Below are 22337 nucleotides of genomic sequence, written 5' to 3'. Positions count from 1 at the left end.
CTCCAAGTATATGACTTCCAAGTCTATTCCAATAAGCTAAACCTGCCCTATTCAACCTGGAGAACAAAATGGCAACAACTACATAGACATTAAACTGTTGTCTGCATCATGGAATTAAGACATATAACATTTAGGATCATTCAATAATTTTATTATAATGCCAACTGTAAAAGACAAAGCAAACAACATATTCAGGGGTCAGGGTTACATTAATACATTGTTAGGAAGTTCCACACAAAGATGTGTACAAAAAATAGAATCTTGCATTTAGCATAAACAAACAAGCCATACTGATTAGAACATACTACTTACATACTACATAAAAATTGTACCAAAAGTGTTCTGTCTACCGAAGGCACAACAGTTTATTGTTTTAGCAAGAAAGGAAGGAAGAAAGAATAAAAGTCTGTACACTCAAAACACAGTGTTAAGTATGTTTTTTTTTTATTTTTTCCGATTCACACAATCAGTAAATCTACATAAAAATACAGAAATGATGCAACGTTAACATTATAACCAATTTACTAAAACATGCAGTTGCATTCAAACTATGATAAGCATGAGTTGGTATAAAAGGGATACAAGAATGAATACAGTTTCACAGTACAAAAGAACAACTGATAGAAAAATGTTCAGCTTTCAGAAGCCTCTGTTTCACATATCTCACTTTCCCACCTCTCAAGTAAGTCTTGCATGTTTAAATTGAACGTGTCAATCCCTTTACCGGAGAGGTGAACCCCATCTGGTCTGTAGAGGCCAGGGTCCTGCGTCGACATTATATTGTCATGAGTCAGTGAAACCCCTCCGAGCTCTAGCATAATGCCGTGTATCGTTTTGTTGATCGCCTGTCTCATGTTGTTCACATTCGTGCTGTCATCCGAGTGCCTCCAGGACTTCCGTGGTAAAATGTCCGACCAAACCAGGCGGCATTGAGGAAAAATGCTCTTCAGTGAAATCATGTCTTTCTTTACTGCCAACACGAAGGTCTCTGGGGTCATCTTGCCAATATCGTTTCCCCCCAGATGAATGAGAATCATGTCAGGGTTGGGCCAGTTGTCTTTCAGTTGGAGCAGCTGGGGCAGAAGCTGTTGCCACGTCATGCCTTGCACACCTTTCCACCATATGCGAACGCTATTAGGGTCCATACCAAGTTGCATACCTATTTCAGGAGATGTGGCCCTCTTCTCAGCCCAGAACACGAGGGAGTGGCCACATATCCACACATTCTTTACTTCTGTTCGCATAACCGTTCCTGTAAAAATGCAAAAGATATAGATGGAGCGTTAACATCGGTGTATTTGGATGAGCGAGGTTCTCTCTTTCTTTATTCACAGAAATGTACAAGAGATATGCAATCCCCATGCGTTATCAACATGTCATGTTTACGGTTAACACAGCAAGCTTTCTGCAAGGGAGCACCGATGCAGCTGAATAAACACAGTACTTTTTATGTAGTTTTGTTTAAACATCAATAACAGTCAGAGAACTTAGCAGGAATTCTAATTCCAACAAGCTGACATGAAATGTTCAAAAATACTGTAATAAGTTTTAATCTGGAAATTCACATGACATGATCCTGGTCACTTTGCACTAAAGACAGCAAAACCCAGTCCAGTCAGAATCTCACACAGGGTTTAATAATACCTGCAGTATTTTTGACCAATGATAACATTTCTAGGCTAGCTTCCTCAATCTTTGCTCAAATACACTATATAAACAAAATTACTAGGACGCCCTCACTTGAATTAGGAGACCAAAACCGGTTCCAGCATGACAATGCCACTGTGCACAAAGCCAGCTCCATGAAGATATGCTTTACATGGGTTGGAGTGGAAGATCTCCTGCTGTAGAGCTCTGACCTCAACCCTACTGAACACGTTTGGGATGAAGTGAACGCTGACTGCACCCCAGGCCTCCCCACCTCACCTACATCAGTAGCTGACTTTACTAACACCCGTGTGGCTGAATAAGTGCAAATCTCGACGAACACACTCCAAAATCCAGTGGAACGTCTTCCCAGATAAGATGCTCCAGAAGCACATAAGGTTGATTGCCAGGTGTCCCCCAAAATTGGTCCATAAAGTGTATTTGTGTTTAAGTCTGAGCTGATGCCCTGCCTTACTATTAATATAGATGCAATACTGTTCAGGTGGGCACATTGGGCACAGGGCACCTGGCTCAATCCCAAGACACCCTGCAAGCTTGCCCGACACCAGCACACACTTACCCACTCAGAGTCAAAAAGCTCAAAATGACAAATATTGCCATACAGGGTTTTACTCTCACCCTATCTGAGCCTTTTGCCTCCTTTAGTGAAGACGTGCCTGGTGCCGTCTGGTAGTCTGTCAGAGCAACGTGTATGGACAGATTAATACAGCGCTCGACCAGAATTCGGAAATTGGAAATTTCAACCTCTCGCTGGAAAGAACCAAAGGACTTCTTAGGACTTCCGCTGTTTATCACAGAATTGACTTTAATCAATATGTGGAACTATGTGCTTTTGAGGAGATAAATATACATCATTCATCAAAATCTTTGCTGACAAAAAGACAAACATGGGAGGTGTCCAAGTTTATTTCCCCACAAATGAAGCTTTTTATGTCAGCAAATACCCTTCCTGTCAAATGTTTGGTCTTTTATTGTTTTTGAGACACATACATGTTCCTTGTTTCTATGCAAACACAATAAAAGGCAAAATCGCAGTGAATGATGAACAGGTTCTGTGTACAGATGAGATCAAATGAGACATTTTTGGCTCTAACAGAAGAACTTATATAAGATGGAGAACAGGACAGATGTGATCAGACTGCCTCACACCCATGGAGGTGGAAGCTTAATGGTTTAGGGTTGTTCTGGAGCAGGGTACGTTGGAGACTTATTCCAAAAAGTGAAAAGAATCCTGAACCAACATGGCAACCATTCCATACTTCAACACCATGCAATTCTGTCTGGACTGTGGCTCATCAGAACCGACTTCGCAATACAACAAGACGATGAACCGAAGCGTTCGTCCAAGCTCCGTAAGCAAACGGTTGTTATCTATCATGGAATGGTCTGCCCAGTCACTGCCCCTAAATCCTACTGAACTGCCCTGGGATGAACTGGATCACTTTAGTAAGTTTTACAAGAGGCATGCAAAATATTTGGAGAAACAAATTGTCCAGATGTTAAGATTGAGAAAACAAATATATAAATGTCGAGATGTTCAGCTTTACAAAGTAAATCTCCATGCTGTTAAATTAACTAATTTGTTGCATATAGACAAAAGGACTATGTTACATTATGATCTCAAAAGCGATAAACGACTAGGGGTTTCCAAAAGGGGTTTTGACAGGCAAATGTTACTTTCTTCTGTACATTTTACTAAATTTAAGACAGGTCCACAGTTATTCACAGGGAATGTTGTCTATATAGTTATTTTCCTCTTCCCCTTGGATACCTGGAGCTGTCACTATCAAAAGGTGTTGGGTTATTGTTTAAAACAGCAAAGCTCAGGGTGGGTTTTCAGCTTCCCTGGTTTGTTCAATGAATCTTCAGCTATCTCCCTATCTATCTAATCTATTACATATCTATGGAGGAGAACAGGCAGTTATAAGTGTGAAAGTGTGAGAGTGTGAGGGGGTGACACAGAGAGACGGTCAAACAGAAAAGGAGATAAATAGACAGACAGACAAAGATTTCAGAAAGTATTAAGACCACTTCAGTTTTAGTACATTTAATTCAGTCATAGATTTCATTTAAAACTAATTCAATTGACATTTTGGCCAACAATCTACACACAATAACTCATCGTTTTAATCACACACTAGACTTAATAATATCCTACGGCGCAGACGTCACTGATATGGACTACCTCATACTGTACGCACTACCGGTAGAGCAGATTAGCCTCGTCTCCCCATGTTATTGACTTGGTAGGATTTTGTTCCAACCACTAAGGACAGATTCATAAGTATCCTGCCTGATCTGTCTCAACTTTTCACTAAACCCCTGAATGCTAGCGATCTTGATGGAATGGCTCACATAGACACATAGACACATAGACTCTATCCATACTAGCACATTAGACACCACTGCCCCCATGTTCTTAACTGTTAAGTTTCAAATTCGGCTACAAACTATTGCGATTTACCTACAAAGCCCTAAATGGTTTGGCTCCCATGTATCTATGCAGTCTTCTAACACGCTACAATCCATCATGCCCCTTGAGATCTCAGAACTCTGGACTTCTAGTAGTTCCTAGAATAGCAAAGTCCACTAAAGGTGGTAAAGCATTCTCACATTTAGCTCCTAAACTTTGGAATAGTCTTCCTGACAGTGTTCGGGACTCAGACACACACTCCCAGTTTAAATGCAGATCTTTTTTGCAAGGCCTACCTTAACACATATCATAACCTTGTGCTCCAGCAGCTACGCTAAATCCTTTCCACTGCTTCTCTTTCTCTACCCATCCCGAGGCATCCTGAGGTTACTCCAGCCCCAGTCGCGTCCCACCTCATGAAGATTATGGACCTTCAAAGAAGTAGATGCCAACCTGGCAAACATCCCGAACCATCTAGAGATGTACCAGCATCATTTGGATCCCACTTCAGTTTGGACATTGGATCTCTTCGAATGTATTAAGGCTCCAGCATGGAGAAGCTGGTGTTGGATCTATGATGATCTGAAATGTTGAGCTATTTTATGAGGTGCTCAGTAGCTCCTGGTTCCACAATGTGTTGTAAGATTCATAATCACACTCTTGATGTCACCCAAATGAGGATGGGTTCCCCTTTTGAGTAGTTCCTCTCAATTTTTCTTCCTCATAACACAGAGGGAGTTTTGTCCTTGCTACAGTCGCCAGTTTGCTCATCAGGGATCAACACACATCGTTCACTTTAATTGTTAAGTTCTGTAAAGCTGCTTTGAGACACTGTCCATTGTGGAAAGCCCTTGAACTTGAACAATAATCTATAGTGACAAAGCATACAAAAAAAAATGCTTTTCGAAAATCAAAAACTGATGAGTATTTAGAGCATAGATTAAAAACTGTATATGGAGCTCAGCCACATCCTATTTGCTAGGATTATCTCAAGCTGTCTCTAGAAATCACAGTGCATGCCAGACAAAAAGTTATAAAGTCCAAAGCGGGTGTGCAAAATTCATAGAGACTTACTCAAGAAGAATCAAAAGTGTCAGTGCTGCCAAAGGTGGGGCAACAAAGTACTGAATAATGGGTATGAATACTCATCTAAATATTAGGGGTGTAGCGATACACGTATTCATACAGAACCATTTCAGTACAGCGATATCGGTTCGGTGCACTCGTTTGGTGCAAAAATTGCAGGGGTAAATTACTAAAATTTGTAGTGTGTGGTAAAACTCAGATTTGGTTTTGTGCATGCACAAAATCGCTACCACTTCCGGCCAGCTCTAGCGCTATGGATTCTTTAGCGTTTTATGTCCAGCTTCAAAAAATTCCACATATCGAGGGAATAAATGAATGAAGGATGGAAGGAATAAAGACATTTGTTAGAGTATGCTAAAACTATTTGCTGTACTTAACTACTAAAAGTTAAGTAGAACATACCTTTGGAAAATTAAAAATATAAAATACGCACACACCTGTATTACCCAACTGCGGTCTAACAAATTAGTTTACCTTTATTTAATTTTATTAAATACATTTTGTCAATTTAATCAATATATTTAAAAAAAAGTATTGTATAAATTTGATTTATTATATTTGATTTATTATAATTTTAGATATTATTTTACCAAGCAGGCATTTTATTTCAATTTTAGGTTTTATATTTTTTCCCCCCAACTGTACCGAAATTTCACCGAACCGTGACTTAAAAACCGAGGTACGTACCGAACCGTGAATTTCGTGTACAGTTACACCCCTGCTTTTATAAGCACGCTTTATATTATGAATAATTGTGTTTAGACTGATGGGCAAAATATATATTGAATCCCTTTTAAATTAGAGCTCTAGCAAAAACTGAAGAGGCAGAATTCCAGTTAACCAAAGCAGACGCAACATTAAACAGTGCATTGTATGTACACAAGTATCAATTTAACGTTTTTAACAGTTTAATATATAGAGAGAAACGTATCTAATGCTGGTTGAGAAGTAATAGCGAAAGCCCTAGTAGTCAAGATCATTCTCCAAATGTATTACCTCAAACCTAAAACATCATCTACATCATTTACTCTTAGCAGTTTGTTAAGCTCCATTAGCCGAGTGGAGGCCAAATGCTACTGATATTCAGGCCATGTTTTAACAGTGGTGTTTGAGAATGCCTCATAGCTATAAACTTCAGAAATACTCCTCCGATACCTGGTGACGATTTTTGGTTTAGTCCTCGTGTTCGTTGGGCTTCCATTTGCTGTTTCTTCTTCAATCGCATTCTCTGATTAAACTGCTCCAGCTGCTCCAGACAAAAGTGTTAAAAAGGGTCTCAAGAGTCCAACACTGAGCATTACATAAAATAAAACACAACTCTCCCTAACGGAATGCTCCCAGATCTTCTCAATGATACAAGAATCCAAATAATATTAATTTATATATATATATATATATATATATATATATATATATATATATATATATATATATATATATATATATATATATATATATATATATATATATATAATAAAGAATATATATTTCTTCCATATGGGTGTGAAAAGAAATCTAACATACCCTTTTCTTTTGTTTAGCTTTGATGTCATCTTCCTTCATGGTTGCCATTTCAGGTTCGTCTTCAGTATCTTTAGGCTCGTTTTCGGTCTGTATGCTAATGACAGTGCGCACTTCTTTCGATGCTGAAAGTTTGACACTAACGGACCTCTCGGTTTTTACCGTTTCTATTGTTTTGAGACACCTGCTTTGTGACGTGGGCTTTGTTTTAACCTGCTGCGGGGCATAACTGGAGCTGCCCGGCTGCATGGACATGCCATTCAGATTTAAAGAGGGGGGGTAATAAGAAGGACCAAAAGGTCCTGGTGTGCTAAATGATGAGAAGGATGGATAGAATTGAACCGGGTTCGGTGGCATCATGGGCAAAGGCATAACAGATGCTCCATAACCCTGATAGCCAGGTGGTGGTGTTGAGTAAGCAGCAGGATAAAACACAGGCCCATAGGGGTTTTCCTGTCTACCTACAGCATAACTACACTGCTGTGAATCTTGGTGTGCAGCTGAGGAGAATTCACTGGCCATTTGAGAATACGGCAAACCAGCTGAGAACGTTTCTGGGATTGGTTTATAAGGATCATGTGTGACTCCTGCTGGTGCAATTTTTTGTGGATCTGATGTCTGTTGTTCTGCTTCTGGACTGTTCCTAATAGTCCTTTTAAGGCTCAACAGGTTCAGCTCCTCTGCCTCATCCTTTCGATACTTAATGGAATCCATATAGCTCATGTAAACCTCACGTTTAGAGCTTTTAGCTGGAGATACAGAATCAGAATCAGTGGACTGACTTCTATCTCGTTTATCAAACCTACTTACTGACTGCCCCTCTTTACGATCAGACGAGCGAGAACTCTGGGATTTCACTTTCTTGCCATACAGGCGCTCTTTCGTCCGATCATCTAACTTGCTGACTTCAGATGTGTCTAAATTAAGACCGACGGTCTGCAGTAGATCCTGAATTGCTTTATAATGGCTTGCTTTTTGGGCCGCATCTTCATTGGCATCTACTGATTTCGGCCGCGCTGGGCTACGGCTGCCTTCTATTCTGTACCTTCCGGATGTTTTTTTCCTTTTGTCCTCTGCGTACGATTCCTCGAAATAGGTCTCGTCGCTAAAACGACCTTGTGACGATTTAAATTGGTCACACTCTTTCAAAAATTTCTCATGCTCTTCCAAAAGGCGGCTTTGGCTAATAGAAGGTATCGGCTCTCCGTAGAGATAGCGGTTCTCGGGCATTGCTTCACTGCCATATTTCATTCCAACAATTTTGGAAAAGCCACTGCCATCTTCCACAACTCTTTCGTGTGGCAATAAGTCATCGTGGGTGTTCGGACTTGTATAGCTGTTTTCATTGCAGTCCGTTTCTTTGAAGGGATCATACAATTCGTCGCAAGCAGCTTTTCTCACCGCCTGCTCGTGTGAGATCCTATGATTCTCCAGCAGATCAGAATCTTTTTTAGCATCTCTCAACAACGAGGACAATAAATTTGAATCTGCTTTATTTAAAGCACCAAGGAACCGTTCCATCTGTGTTGCAAGATTACTCTTTCGGTTCGAAGCGGAAGACTGGGTTGAAGAGCCCTCGCTTGTAGATGCCTCTTCATAATCTTGGTGAGAAAATTGCGAAAGTGATGCAGGGTAACTTTGTTCTTTGGTCTCTCTGGTACTTTTTTGGCTATAAAATAATCCCAAACTTGGCTGAAGTGGCTGCTGACCTATTGCTTTGTTACTGCTTGTACATGAACTAATAGAGGCTCCAGTCAACAGCTTCTTGAAAAGATCACCAGGAGAAAGCACTGATGGTGTTTTTTTAAATGCAGTATCTAAAGGCCCAGAGGGATTGAGAAAAGCTGAGGAATCATCTTCAGGTTGTTTAAACAGAGGAAAATGACCATACTGACCAGCTGAAGTCAAATCCTTCTGGAAAACAAAAAAAAACTACATCAGAATTTGTCACCTTTTAGCGACAACATTCCACAGTAAACATTTAAAAATACAACAATGATTTACATCTGGTTCAAGTGAGAATTCCTTTTTTTATCATCAATGAGACAATGTTCATTGTTAAAAGCGCTATACAAATAAAAATGAATTGAATTGTCACTGTGGTTTACTGGTTGTATAGCATGCATTTCTACGCTATATGAAAAACTTAGTAGCACATTCACAGATCAGTTAAAACATTAAAACTAGTGGTCGACCTTGTGGTTTTTCTCGATTGCGTTATACAATACGAGAGCCTCTAGAGGCGAATCACGCCACGTGCTGTTTACTCTATTGATCTCTATGCATGTCTTTTATTTATCAATATTTATATAATACAATAATATAATATATTCAGATTTATTCAAAAAGCTCAGTATTTTTTGTGTCACTATTTTGTGTTAGGTTTGTTTTTTAATCCAGTATCCATTTTTCCATCGGTTGATTATTTGGTTATTGATCGATATGGAGCGAGGCGGTGGCTTAGTGGTTAAGGCAACGGACTTTGGAGCCAAAAGGTCATGAGTTCAAATCCCAGCCACACCTGGGCACATGAGAAGGGCCTTTAACGCTAAAGCTCAGTTGTATGAATGAGATAAATGTAAGTTGCTCTGGAATGCCATAGATCTGAATCAGTATCAGTCTGGTTCAATCGCACAGAAAAATAGCTAAAAAGTATCCTTTTCAAGCAGCGTGATGTGATTTCAGGAGATGACTTGGCCTCCAAAATCCCAAGATTACAATCCAAATAAATCATTGATGGGATGTGCTGGACAAACAAAGCCTGATCAACGGAGGCCGCACTTCACATCTTACAGTCTTTAAACAATCTGCTGCTAATGTCTTTGTGTCAGATACCACAGCATACCTTCAGAGGTTTTGTGGTGTCCATACATTGATGGTTTAAAACTGTTGTGCACAAGAGGGGCTTTAATGTTATGGCTCATATATCAACATCATATGTTTTGCACTGTAAGTAAAAGTAAATACTACTTAAAGCTTAACTTTAACGCAAAAGAACTATTCGACAATCGTACCGTATCATTTACATTCTTGACAAGTCTATAAACATGTACAATAGTTATAAATGTCTAATACCTTGTGATCTTCCAAACCCTAATCTACACGAATCACCATGAATGTATTGAGACAAACCTGTGGCTGGTCCGGAACCGTTTCTGTCCGCTTCTTCAGAATGGACTTCTTTGGCTGAAGATCAGGTTTGATATCAAGTTGCCAGGTGTTCTTGTTCGCCATTGTTATGTTGAGGTCGTCTGAGCACGAACCAAAATCGTATTTCTTTTTGATTTCAGACCCATCGGAAAGAGCTTTAGCCTTTTGTTCCATGGCTATGATTGCTCTTTTACGTGCAATACTTTCACTTAGTTCCTCCAACTGTCTCTTTTTTCTTGCTAGTTCTAGATCCTCAATCTCAGCTGTAGAACTCTGTTTACTCCATACAGGGACTGAACCAGCAGATGTGTACATACTGGAAGTGTTGGTTTGTGCGCATTCCTCTGGCTCTTCTATACTCTCACTTCTTTCAATTTCCTTTAGAGAAAATAATTATAACAACAACAACAACAACAACAACAACAACAACAATAAACAACCAATAAGATAGTTAAAGAAATTACACAGAAAAAAAACAAACCTGATTTTGGGAATTGGAGAGAGATTCAGAATGCTTCTTTAAAATAGACCTAACTGGCTTCATGTCAGGGGTCCACGAGTTCTCTTGGTAGGTTTTGTGCTGATAATCAAATGTCGCGATCCCGTGTTGAGTATCAATTTCAGTATCAGTATAGAGTGTATCTTTAAACTGACTTGGTGTCTTGCTGTTTTGTTCCATGGCAATTATTGCTTTTTTACGTGCTATTAACTCATTGAGTTCCAATAATTCGTTCCTCTTCATTGCCAGTTCATTATTTACCGACTCCATAGACGGTGTGCTGGCTGTATATTTTGATGTCTTGATTTTGTCATCAGAGCTTTTGCTTTGTTTGCTGCTGCTGCATTCCTGGCTTTGTCCTTTGTGATGCTCATGCGTGTTTTCTGGGCTGGCAGTTCTTTTTCTTCCGCTCCGATTGCTCCTTTCCCTGCTTCTACTGCGGCTATGGCTATGGCTGTAACTCCGTCTGTATCTTCGCGAGCGATCTCTGCTCCGGCTGCGGCTCCGCCTGTAACTTCGGTGACTCCTGTCACGACTGGAGCTCCTACGCTTGCCATGGTAACTACCACTCTTGTCCCGGCTACGGCTGCGACTACGCCGGCTGCTTTCACGGCTTCTGCTGCGCTCGCCATTCCCTCTGTTAGAGTTTTCATCTTTGCCTTTATTGTCCTCTTTAATAGATTTTGGCTTCCTGAAACAGAACAAAAGAAACTATGGAAGGCCCCAAAGTTTTACTAGAAGCACCTTTTTGACACTCCCACGTATAGTATGAAAAAAGTAAATGTACAGTTTAGTCCAAACGTTTTTACATACACTTACGCTAAAGCCTTGCAAACTTCACATTTTATGTGAAAGTATATTTCATCTGTCTAGTAAATGAGCTGCCTTATTTCCATAAAAAGAGATTTCATAATAATAACAAAAGAGACAAATGTATTAATTTATTAAATATAAAGTTAAAAAAAATTTCTATACCAATCCAAGTTACTGGACATGTTTGTGGACCTTCTCACTCAATGAAGGTTTTCAGTTCAGGTCAGGACTTTGATGGCTGCTCCAGTACTTAGCTGATTTTGAGCCATACAATTGTTGAGGAATGCTTACTCTGTCCCTCTAGAAGACCCAGATGCAACCAAGTATTAATTTGCGGTCTTAAAGTGTATTTTCAGTATCATGATACTGACTTCAGTATAATAGTCTATTTCTCCTGCAAAGCACCACTAAACAGCAGGACTTTTACCACATATGCCCAGAAATCACTGGTCTGAAGGCAATTACATTTTTTTATACCAATATAAGAGTCGGGGCTTTTACGTCTAGATCATGGTGACTCTTAATGAAGGCTTTACATATTTTGGTACCTAATGTCTCTTTTGTTCAATCCTGGGATTGGTTCCTCTATTGAATAGATGCTCATGGTACCTTCATAAGTTTGAAAATTGCTCTCAAGGAGAGATCACTTGTGGAGTTGGATTTTCCACATGTACACTGTCAAAAACACACTACTAGCTGACTCCTATTTACAATGAGACTATAAACTTGCTAAATTAATGTAAATTCGATTTTCGATTTCCTGATATAGTGAATGAAAACTGCAAACAACTCTAATCAATAGTTCAAAATGTCCTTCGGTGTAAAGAAAGTAGAGGAAAACTTTCCAAAAGAAATGTATGGTAACATGAAATATGTGGATAAATGAGAATGAATATCTTTAGCCTAAATATATAGCATTAATGTATGACATTAATGCTATACGTTGTATTAAAGGATGCTGGAGCCCTATTATACGCTCACCATCCACTTTTATAGGGAGACCTTTAATCCAGCTCCTTTATGCAGTAATTCATGCACAGATCATGTGGATAGAGGGAAACATGGTCTCAGTGAATTTGACCTTGGCATAGTTTTTGGTTTGGTTTGAGTTCTTCCAAAACCTCTGGTGGCTAACAAGAGTTTAACCCAATGTTGTCTTCAGCCCATCCACGTTTTGTAATGATTGTTTATTTTAGCTACCTAAGCTTTAAGTCACTGGATCTTTGAAGGCACTACAACTTGAGTACTGACATTTGTTGCTTAAGAGTTTTTGTTTTTTACTGTCATGTAGCTAGTTTATACTGCTACTACTAACACATTGAAGCCTGTTGAAGCCTGAAATTTTTCTAAACCTGCATTTTAAAAGAAGCTTCTTAAAAAAACAGAGTGTGAAAAGGAATGTGTTGGCCAGCATCAAGAAGATAGTTTTATCAGTGTGGTGACCTTGGGTTAGCAGCCTGGGTAAGATAGTTAAAGAACAGCCTTGGAGTCTTGAAGGAATCACTATATTTTTGCACATCTCTTTACAGTTAAACAACGCTTGCACACCATGTACTCACTCTGCATCCAGTAAATCAGAATCTTCGCCCTCTGTTTTGATATGGGTCTTGATGCTCTCCTTCAGGTCTTTCAGCAATTTAATTGTCATTTTCTTCTGAAAAAATATCAAAGGTTCCATTACTCGTTTTCACAAAGAGGCCAACACACAAACAGTTCTTGTAAAAGAAAAAAAGTATTAATCACCTTCTCTTTCTTTTCTTCTACTTTTGGCACAGATGTAAAGACACTCTCAGTCAGCCTTCTGATTCGAATCGCTCGTTTACTGTCAGCAGCCTCGTCAGCCCCCTGTACGGAAAGAGAAAAACTGCGCTGAATAAAGATGTTCCTATTAATTATACTTAAGAATAAGTGTCAAAAGACCTTGTTACATTCGTGGAGCATAGAAATGGCAAAAAGCATATTATAGAATCCAAAAAGGGCTCTTACCGCAGCTAACGTAAACTCAACTTTCTCTAACAAGGAGAGTTTGACATCATCCATGACCTCAGACAGGTTAAAACGCACCTGTGGGTTCTGTGGAGCCTTAATGAACCCAGAATTAGCATCCAATTTCACAACAATGCCCTGTTGGAAAAAGACAAGAAAAGAAGCCAAATTTCACTTCATTTCCACTCCATTATGTACTGTAGGTCTGAACCCCGATCGCACAAGTTACTGAAGTGTAAGGGTTACAGCATGCTTTTCTTCATAACATGTTAAGACAGTCACCGCATCGCAAATCAGCATAATACTTCTCCTCTGGATTGAATTGAAAAGCCTGTTTCTGTAATGCAACAACTTTAAAAGACTACATTCTGCACATGCATTAAGATTTCATGACTTTCATGTAATATCTCATGGCTCCTTTAAGTTAAGCAGAATAAACTGTCAGCATAATGGAAAAAAAACCTGACTACAAAAAAAGAAATAAATGTGCTGGATCAGGTGCTATTTTCTAGCTGTCATATAATGTCAAAATAATATAAAGCTAAATTTAAAGAGAATTAAATGTGTACAGTAGTTGTTGGTGTGAACTACAACAATGATTAACACTGGTGTAAACAGTGACTCCCAGGAATAGTTTGGTGACACTGGAAAGATAGATGACAGCCGAAAAGCCGGCCAGGAAAAGGGAAGGGCCTGCAACCCAACCTAAATCTTCTGCAAGGGAGAAACCAATATTGCTCCGAAGATATACCCCCAGGGAAGCCCAAAAGCTAATAATAATGAGATCCCCAGTAGGACGGCCTCAATGGTATCGACCCACGCTAATAGAAATTCGATAATGAGATCAAGATGCATCTGTGGAAAAGAACATAAGAATCAGCATGGCCTAAAGGTACATCAGGCAAGGATAAAATGCACATAGTGGGCGAGCGTACAGGCAGAGCACAGGTCGTGGTTCTGGTGAGATGCAGGAGGAGCCCGGGCAGGTTTACCCCATAGAGCCCAGTCACTCCAATTCCTGCAGAATAGTCCTAAAGAAGCGGATCAAGTGGCCTTCAGCTGATAGCCAAAACTTGTGGTTGCAGTTTGACACATCCAGATCCTTAAAGCTACAGATAAGGGGGGAGTGGACAGCCGGCTCAAGGCCATGACAGCAGTCATTGTTGCCAAGCAGCCAAAAGATTTGGCTATTTCCACTGTGGAAACATCAAGCCCATCTACACTAGAAACCGTAGAGCCATAGACAACTCATTTGCCTCAGGAGCTTCAAAGTCTTAAACATCAGTACAATGGAGCAAGCAAGAAAGAAAAGCAACCACGTGCTGAGCTTTGCAACCTCTTAAGGAAAAAGCTCATGTCTATGCGTAGGCCGGAGGGGCACCAGAGCCAGGATAAGCTGCTTTTATTTCCAACCCAGTTTCCTTTGCTAAGAACTTTTGGGTGATAAGTACAGTGGTAAACTTGTGTGTTCAATCGAGGAAGTGAACACTTTTTTCCGCAACACTGAGTGATTCAGGTTCAGAAGGTGGTGAAACAAGCCAGATAAGCCTCTACTCCAGGCCCTAGTGGTTAGAGAAACGGATTAATTGGACAAAGGATGAGGTTTGAGCCAGCAAAATAATGGTGGACAATTCCGTTTTTTTGCTGAACGGAGCATCCCATCGAACAAACCATCCCATCCATTACCGAGCAGCCGGTCGTGAGCCTTGGTAAGCTCAGGGATACTGCTTCTATCAAGAAAGCCAGTAAGGAGCTTGAGTTTTGGCTCAGTAAAGTGGACAAATCAGGTCTTCCAGGAAAGTTTAAGTCCTGGATTTACCAGCATAAGTATCCTGTGGCTATTGCTAGTGTATGAAGTGCCTATAACAACAATCAAGGCCTTAGAGAGAAAGATAAGCAGCTATCTGCGAAGGTGGTTTGGTTTACCACAAAGCCTGAGCAGTGCTGCTTTATATGGCATCGGTAATATTTTGCAACTCCCGGATAGCAAGGGAAGGAAAGAATGGCAGTATAGAGTCTAACGATCCCAAGGTAGCAGCAACTGGCATACAGGTGTGAACAGGCAGGGAATAGATTGCTACCGACAACATAAGACCAGTTGGGCTTATATCTGGAAGAATTTTCCATGATATCAGGTTCTTAGTCCAAACCGTCTATTATGTCTTACCAAGTCCTGCAGAACTTGACATCTGGGGAAAAAGTGAGACACCTTCCTGTCCCCTTTGTTCAGGAAAAGGATCCCTAAAACATCTCCTTAGCAGCTGCCCAAAAGTACTTGGAGATGGGTGCTATCGTTGGTGCCACAACCAAGTGCTTAAGGCAGTTGCTAAGAGCCTTTAATGATAAGGGCCACAAGACAAATACTATCAAGTTTCTTAAAGCCGGAGAGAAGGCTCACCAACCCAGAGTAAAGTCTGGTCTCCTCACTACTGCTGCTACAGACTGGCAATTAGAGGTGGATCTTGATAAATGGCTGAAGATCCCTACCACAATAACATCTACACAGACATGTTGAACTGGAAATAAACTAGACTACTACTAGATTTTTATTTTTTCATTCAGAGATCACTAGCTAGCTTTCATTTTGACTCCTTGGTGTTCTCGTTCTCTCTCTCTCTCTCTCTCTCCCTCTCCCTCTCCCTCTCTCTCTCTCTCACACACACACACACACACACACACACACACACACACACACACACACACACACACACACACACACACACACACACACACAGTATCTCAGTGATTACACCCCTCAAAATTCAGCAACTATTTTAGTAGATCTTCTAAAGAGACAATACTATAGAAATAAACTTTTTTAAACTTTTAGAGTAGTTATTGTGGAGCTTTATAGCAGTACAGATTTACTGTCCTCTGAAAATAACTCAGGTCCAATTCATTGAAACAAATGAAAGAATATAATCGTATTGGCAAGCAAATTATATTCCGGTTTGAAACATCTGATGAGCCCTAATATCTAATTCCCCCCCTAAAAACAAGAAGAAAGATGACTCACTATCTTGCGTTGCTCCTTGGATTCTCTTTGAAAGGTTTCTAGCCGAATCTCAATGTTGATGGCATGCTGCCCCTTGGTCTGCTGTTTGGTGGCAATGTTAAACTGGACTTTGTCACCGACCATCATGGTGGCTTGTGTGATCACATCACCTGGACCAAATGGTAACCTTTTTTGTTTTCCATTTACAACTGTGTCCACAATCCCCCGTGGCAGCTCTTGCTCCATCTGTCCAAAACAAAATTATGTTTAAAATGTATAAACCATAGCAATAGATAGTAAGGCTAATGTGTTTTTGAACTGTAAATTACAAATAGTAATTTATTAGTCAAATCATATACACTGAGTTGGATACTATCCACATTTACATTAACTGTACATTGTGGTCTGTGGTGTGAAAGGAAGGCCATCGTCACTAGCATTAGCTAAAGTTCATCTAAGAATTGAATCAGGCAAACAACTCCGATCTCAAATATCATCAGCAAAACTCATCTAGAAGGTGTTGTTCAAAAGCAAATTTCATTCATTAAAATTCATTAAAGTCAGCACATTAACAATACATCACCTCCTTTTCAGAAGATTTAGGAATGATTTGAGAAATTGTTCCATCGTATTTCTCATTGCTTATGTCTTCGTCAACAGCTGCTACCACGGAGTTCACTGGTTTCCACTAAAAAGGTATTGCAGATTATTCAACTTAACACTTTTTATACGTTAAAACTATTGAAAAAAAATGTGAGCAATATGCCTGATAAAAACAAATAGTGGGTGGTCTATGCACTTAAAAATCAAGTGAGTAGGTAATAATCACATCATTATTGTTTAAAAAATAAAAAAATAAATAAATAAAAATTAAAAACTTGCCAATGATTTGCCTGCAGAGGAGTCGGTAAGATTTTTGGCTTGTGAATTTAACTCCACCGACTGCTCCGGAAGTTTCATTAATCTAATTGCCTTCATTTTGTCTTTTGCCTAGGTAAGACAAGCAAGAAAAATCCAACGCATTAAAGAAATATAACATAAGAAGACAAGGCCAAAGCGCATTTACTGTATAGACACGTTCCTCGAACTTACAGTTACAAGGGTGAACTCGACCTCATCCATGACCTTCAGCTGATCATGAGAGAAATTCTCATTGAGGGAGGCAGTAAGGTTTTCATGTGTCTTTGACTTGATAGTGAAGGTATCAGGCGTAATGCTCATTATAACACCCTGGTGATGAATTTAATCAAAACGCAAGAGAGAATAAGATCAAAGGGTATACTGATCAAATACTGAACAAATGATTGATCGGTTTAATAGAAATGTTACTGGTTCTAAGGTTAATGCCTTTAAGGTTTACTAAATCACATTCATCACCTTTTCCCTGGTTTCCTTGGTAAGCTGAACAGTTTCTGGCATTTGTGGCATGATGTTTGTTGCTCTGCGGACCTTTGAAATAATATCCTTGACTAGCTGAAATTTCACCCGGTCAAACAATAGAAGGGTGGCTTTGGAGTCCATCTTTCCGAAGGGCAGTTTTACAGGTTCGGTAGTGAGAATGCTTCTGATGCGGCCCGGATGTGGTTCCAACACGTAAGTCTGGAAAACAGCAGAACTTTTTAGCACTTTGATGGAATTCTTGGGTTCGGTCAGAATCTAGGGATTGTAGTGTGATCCGTCGCTGATGCCGCTGCACTTCACCAGGTATAAGGTAAACCATGTGTTTCTAAAGACTGAGAGGAGCAGCTTCCTCCCTGTCTGCTTATCACTGCTGTATAAGGTAAACCCATGCATTGCTTAAATTCCTCGTTAGTCAGCTATAATCAACATATGTAAGGGGCCACGCGCAGGATAATCGCGGATGTTAGCGGTCCTGCACCGCGAGATACGCGATCTAGCTGGTGTGTAAGGTAATTAACTCTGCAAGAACAATGACAGAACCTTCTAAGATTGATACGTTTTAAATTGAATGATATTTTGTTCTAGTCCAAACAAACCTATTAAGGATGCTGCTCTTGGTGCCCATACTGAAAATAAAATATGAAAAATTCTGCAGTCTCTTAAAATCAGCTAAACTATAACACGCATTACTCGCTATAAACATTGTACTTCCGATTGGTACATCATAAGGAAACTGGGTGAGCTAGAAATATAAACCAAAAGACAACAAATTGCAGCTAAAAAGCAAAGAAATATTAATTAAACACCCAGATATAAGGAATGTTTGGTTTCACATTTGTTTTTAATTTACTATTCATTCTCTAACGGTATATAAATATGAAGTTTTCCCACTTACCTCGGGCAGCACTGCAATCACCACTCCCTCATAGACCGTGTCTCCAATCTCCTCTGTCCCTCTCGGTGCAACCTTCACGTCAGTAGCAAATTCCTTTCCCTGCAAACATGACGAAGCTTACAATGTTGCCTAAAATAAAAGTCTTAAAGAGCTCACGTTTGAAATCGCTCACCAGTTCTTGGACTGCTGTAAAATGCACTTTAACCCCAGCTACCAAATGGATTCGTTTTCCGAAGAAAGCATCGAATGAGAAAGAATATTTTTTAAGGTCGTCGCGTTCGATGAACCCGTAGCTGTTCTAAATATTGAAAGAAAAGAAAAACAAAAGAAAAAAAAAATTATACACTGAGCACAAACATACATGCTTTAATAATATACCACAAACTCCAAAATGACTAAGAGCCTTTAAAAAAATAAACAATTATTTTATAACCAACAGTTTCACACAGCTGTTCAGTCCAATATTATGGAAAAAAAACATGCAAAAAAAAAAAGCCATTACTTTTTCTACTATTTTTATATATATATATATATATATATATATATATAAAAAACATTTTTATTATTTTACTATACTATTATAAGTTATCACTCTGCGCTTTGTCATCATACCATAGGTGTTATTCCTACAAATCTATGTGCTTACTAACTCAGACCATCCTCTGCTCTAAATGCAAGTGGGCGTGGTCAAAGGCTTGCCACTGATGATCACGATGCACGGCTGCCAGTCCCAGTAGAAGTACACTCTTCAATTACTGAATGAAAACACAGCGAGGTTCGGAGCCAGGAATTACGAGATTGAATCACATGTAGCACAGGGAATACATTAGCCATTTTGTGTGCGGTCAGGGACCAGAATCCAGCAGATTGATACATTAATTAAATATTAAGATAAATACAGTATTTGGAGAATACAGGTAGTCCCCGAGTTAAGATGGTTCGACCTACGATTTTTCGATTCTACGATAGCGATAAAATTATTATTTTTTTTAATATTGACATTTTCGCGCAGCATTTTAATTTCCGTGCGCTACGTTGGGGTGCTGCCGGGATGTACGCATCTCAAATCTCTCTTTTTTTTTTAGTTTACTGGGTTTTTAGTGTTTCAAAGTCCAATTTCTAGCTCTCTTTCTCCTTTTTGAAAGCACGTCCTGCTCCGTCCCAACCAGAGGGCTTTCGGACCGAATTGAACAGTAGGCTAAAATAAATGTTCCGTGCACAAGAATTGTACTCTCTCACCCACTACCACATACAAAGTTTAGACAAAAGTTCATAACAGTACAAAGTTTATAATTGTGCTCCATTTTGCTAAATTACGTACTCTGATTTCAATTATTAACAAATGACAATATATTACCCCATACTGATCAACATTCTTTAAGACCCCTGGGTAGACTAGGACATGTCTCAACTTATGATGGGGGTCATCGGAACGATTTAACAAAAAAAAGGAAAAAAAAAAACTTTTATACTTCCTTTTTTATTTATTTTGCTTTTTTATTTGCAACTAGAAGCCAACTTTATCTACCTATATCTTAAAAAAAAATACCCTTTCAAACATATTTACATAGCTGCCCCCCCCCTACACACACACACACACAAAAAATAAATAAATAAATAAAAATTAAAAAAAACGCTTGTGTATGTGTACTTACAGAAATAAAGGTGATGACTCCCAGAGATCTTCCAGGTGGAGGTCTAAATAAAATAAAATTTAAAATCATTTAAAATAATGACCACCAATGTTGTAGACAATTTCGATAAACCGGAGTAAACATTTCCTTACTTGACTGATCCCAGCATTTTCTTGACAACAGATTCTTTGTTTGATGTGGATGCTGATGTAGTAGTGTTGGTGGTTGAATTTGTACTGTTTTCATTACTGACAGAAGCACTGGGTTGTTCAGTTGCCGGCTCAGATGGCTGCTGAGGTGGGCAGGGAGCATTGCTCTTAAAAATATAATGCACATATAAAAGTATGTCAAAATACATGCAAGCATACATCACAATCAAGTACAATAGATCATAACTGGTTTTACAGTAGTGATCCTATTTATATTTAAATTCAGAAGAACATGAAAGGAAATAGGAAGGAAAGCGGGATCTCAGGTACAGTACATGAAATGAGAAGTAAGATTTGCAATATGTTGTACAGATAATATGTATCACAGATCATTTAATTATAATTGAACATTTTGCAATTAGGTAAAAAACAAACCAAAAAAAAAAAAACACAATACCATACCATACCATACCAAAAAAAAAAATAATAATAAAAATCATCACCTACACTTTGGTTTATTCTAGCTGACTGAAAAATACATACAGAGGCATTCTGGGGGTGCATACAATTCGGATCCACTGCATGGCAACCTGGTCCATCCTCAAACTGCCGAATTCCTGCTGGTGGACCAAAGCCTTGTGACCCATACCCAAACGCAGGTGGGACGAAGTCTGAGGTTCCATCCCTAAATTCAGTTGGTGGAAAGTCTCGTGGTCTATCTCTAAACTCAGGTGGGGCAAAACCTTGAGGTAGTTCCCTAAACTCAGGCGGGACAAAGTGGGGTGGTCTATCCCTAAATTCAGGTGGGACAAAATCAGAATGTCTATCCCTAAATTCTTGTGGTCCATCCCGAAACTCAGGTGGGACAAAATCAGGGGGTCTATCCCGAAACTCATGTGGGACAAAATCAGGGGGTCTATCCCGAAACTCATGTGGGACAAAATCAGGGGGTCTATCCCGAAACTCATGTGGGACAAAATCAGGGGGTCCATCCCGAAACTCATGTGGGACAAAATCAGGGGGTCCATCCCGAAACTCATGTGGGACAAAATCAGGGGGTCCATCCCGAAACTCATGTGAGACAAAATCAGGGGGTCTATCCCGAAACTCAGGTGGCACAAACCCTGGTGGTCCATCCCTAAATTCTGAAGGAACAAAACCCAATGGTCTGCCTTCAAGTTGTTCTGGGTGAAAGCCTCGTGGTCCGTCCTCCATATCTGGATGAACGAAGCGTGGGTGCATGTCAAACCCTGGTCTGTGCACATGTTGATCTCTCATCCCAAAGTCAGAGGGCTCATTCATAAATGGTCCACCGTCCATCATTGGCGGTCTAAAGTCAGGAGGGCCCATAGGAAAGCGATTTCCAGGCATCATTGGTCGCGCGAGCGGCGGACCACCACCACAAAATCCACCAGGAAACAGCGGCCTTGGTCCGGGAGCCATTTCGAATCCAGCTGCCTTAGCTGCCGCTTTTGCTGCCTTTGCTGCTGATTTAGCTTTCGAGCGTTTTCGGCCTTTGGACATTGCGTTAGGAGAAATCCCCCTCTGTGGACAACAAATTAACTGGTTTATGACTTTGACACTCCGCTGCGCTACTAAGATATAAACAGGCTCTTAGCTAAAGCTAATATCCGTTTACAACAAAGTGGTAAAAAAAAAAAAAAAAAAAAAAAACTATATTCGCCTCAACACACAAACTGTCATTCCTGTAAAGAAATGTAACTTTCTTAAACCTAACATTACCATTATATATTTATACCCCAGCTAGCAAAAACCTCCTCCCCCTGCGCCATCAGTGTAAAAACAACCCCAGTAACTGCACCGACTTCCGGCTGGCAATCGATTATTTACAAAATAAAAGTATACAAATATACTAAATGATGTTTCGGGAAAAAGTCACACTTACCGCTATGAATTATGAGAAACTATTTCAAAACCCCAATCCATGTTCGTGTTTAATATTCGGTTGCAAATCTGTCGCTGTGTATAACTAGCGGAAATGTGGAACTGGAGCTTCACTGCAGCTTTCTTCACTTCCGACTTGTGCTCGGGGTGGTTTGTGTTCAGCAAGTCAAATACCTGATGTTTTCTGCATCCAAAACACATCCTTCATTACTCCATTATATT

At 39.7% G+C, this 22337-nt stretch overlaps 1 protein-coding gene across 3 annotated transcripts; it reads right to left on the bottom strand.

The window, feature by feature from the left end:
* Positions 1 to 129: 129 nt before the first annotated feature.
* LOC310725115 (uncharacterized protein) lies at positions 130 to 22051 on the bottom strand. 3 transcript variants are annotated; one of them, XM_083539749.1, is made up of 19 exons: positions 21319 to 22051; positions 20754 to 21245; positions 20214 to 20377; positions 20083 to 20125; positions 18600 to 18725; positions 18428 to 18526; positions 17509 to 17730; positions 17224 to 17361; positions 17014 to 17121; positions 16715 to 16819; positions 16153 to 16377; positions 13137 to 13274; positions 12894 to 12995; positions 12710 to 12804; positions 10320 to 11028; positions 9821 to 10216; positions 6692 to 8599; positions 6323 to 6413; positions 130 to 1252 (listed from the first exon to the last, which is right to left on the bottom strand). In XM_083539749.1, exons 2-19 carry the CDS (start codon positions 20772 to 20774, stop codon positions 633 to 635), a joined length of 5310 nt encoding a protein of 1769 aa, XP_083395875.1. In that variant the 5' UTR covers positions 20775 to 21245; positions 21319 to 22051; the 3' UTR covers positions 130 to 632. The 3 variants fall into 3 exon arrangements, with proteins under 3 accessions (XP_083395875.1, XP_083395873.1, XP_083395874.1); XM_083539747.1 differs by having other exon boundaries at positions 6692 to 8602; positions 20754 to 22024; XM_083539748.1 differs by having other exon boundaries at positions 20754 to 22024.
* Between the last annotated feature and the right edge of the window lie 286 nt (positions 22052 to 22337).

The sequence above is a fragment of the Silurus aristotelis genome, assembly GCF_946808225.1.
Source record: "Silurus aristotelis genome assembly, chromosome: 4".
Lineage (NCBI taxonomy): Eukaryota > Metazoa > Chordata > Actinopteri > Siluriformes > Siluridae > Silurus > Silurus aristotelis.
This window is presented reverse-complemented; position numbering and strand designations above follow the sequence as displayed.

Bases quoted from the DNA above. Each gene is read 5' to 3' on its own strand.
- LOC310725115 (XM_083539747.1), bottom strand. From the start codon at position 21,734: ATGTCCAAAGGCCGAAAACGCTCGAAAGCTAAATCAGCAGCAAAGGCA. The intron at 17,122-17,223 runs GTAAGTTCGAGG...TGTCTTACCTAG, and splicing joins TCGAGTTCACCCTTGTAACT to GCAAAAGACAAAATGAAGGC. The intron at 12,805-12,893 runs GTGATTAATACT...ATATTTTTTCAG, and splicing joins TAGAAGAAAAGAAAGAGAAG to AAGAAAATGACAATTAAATT.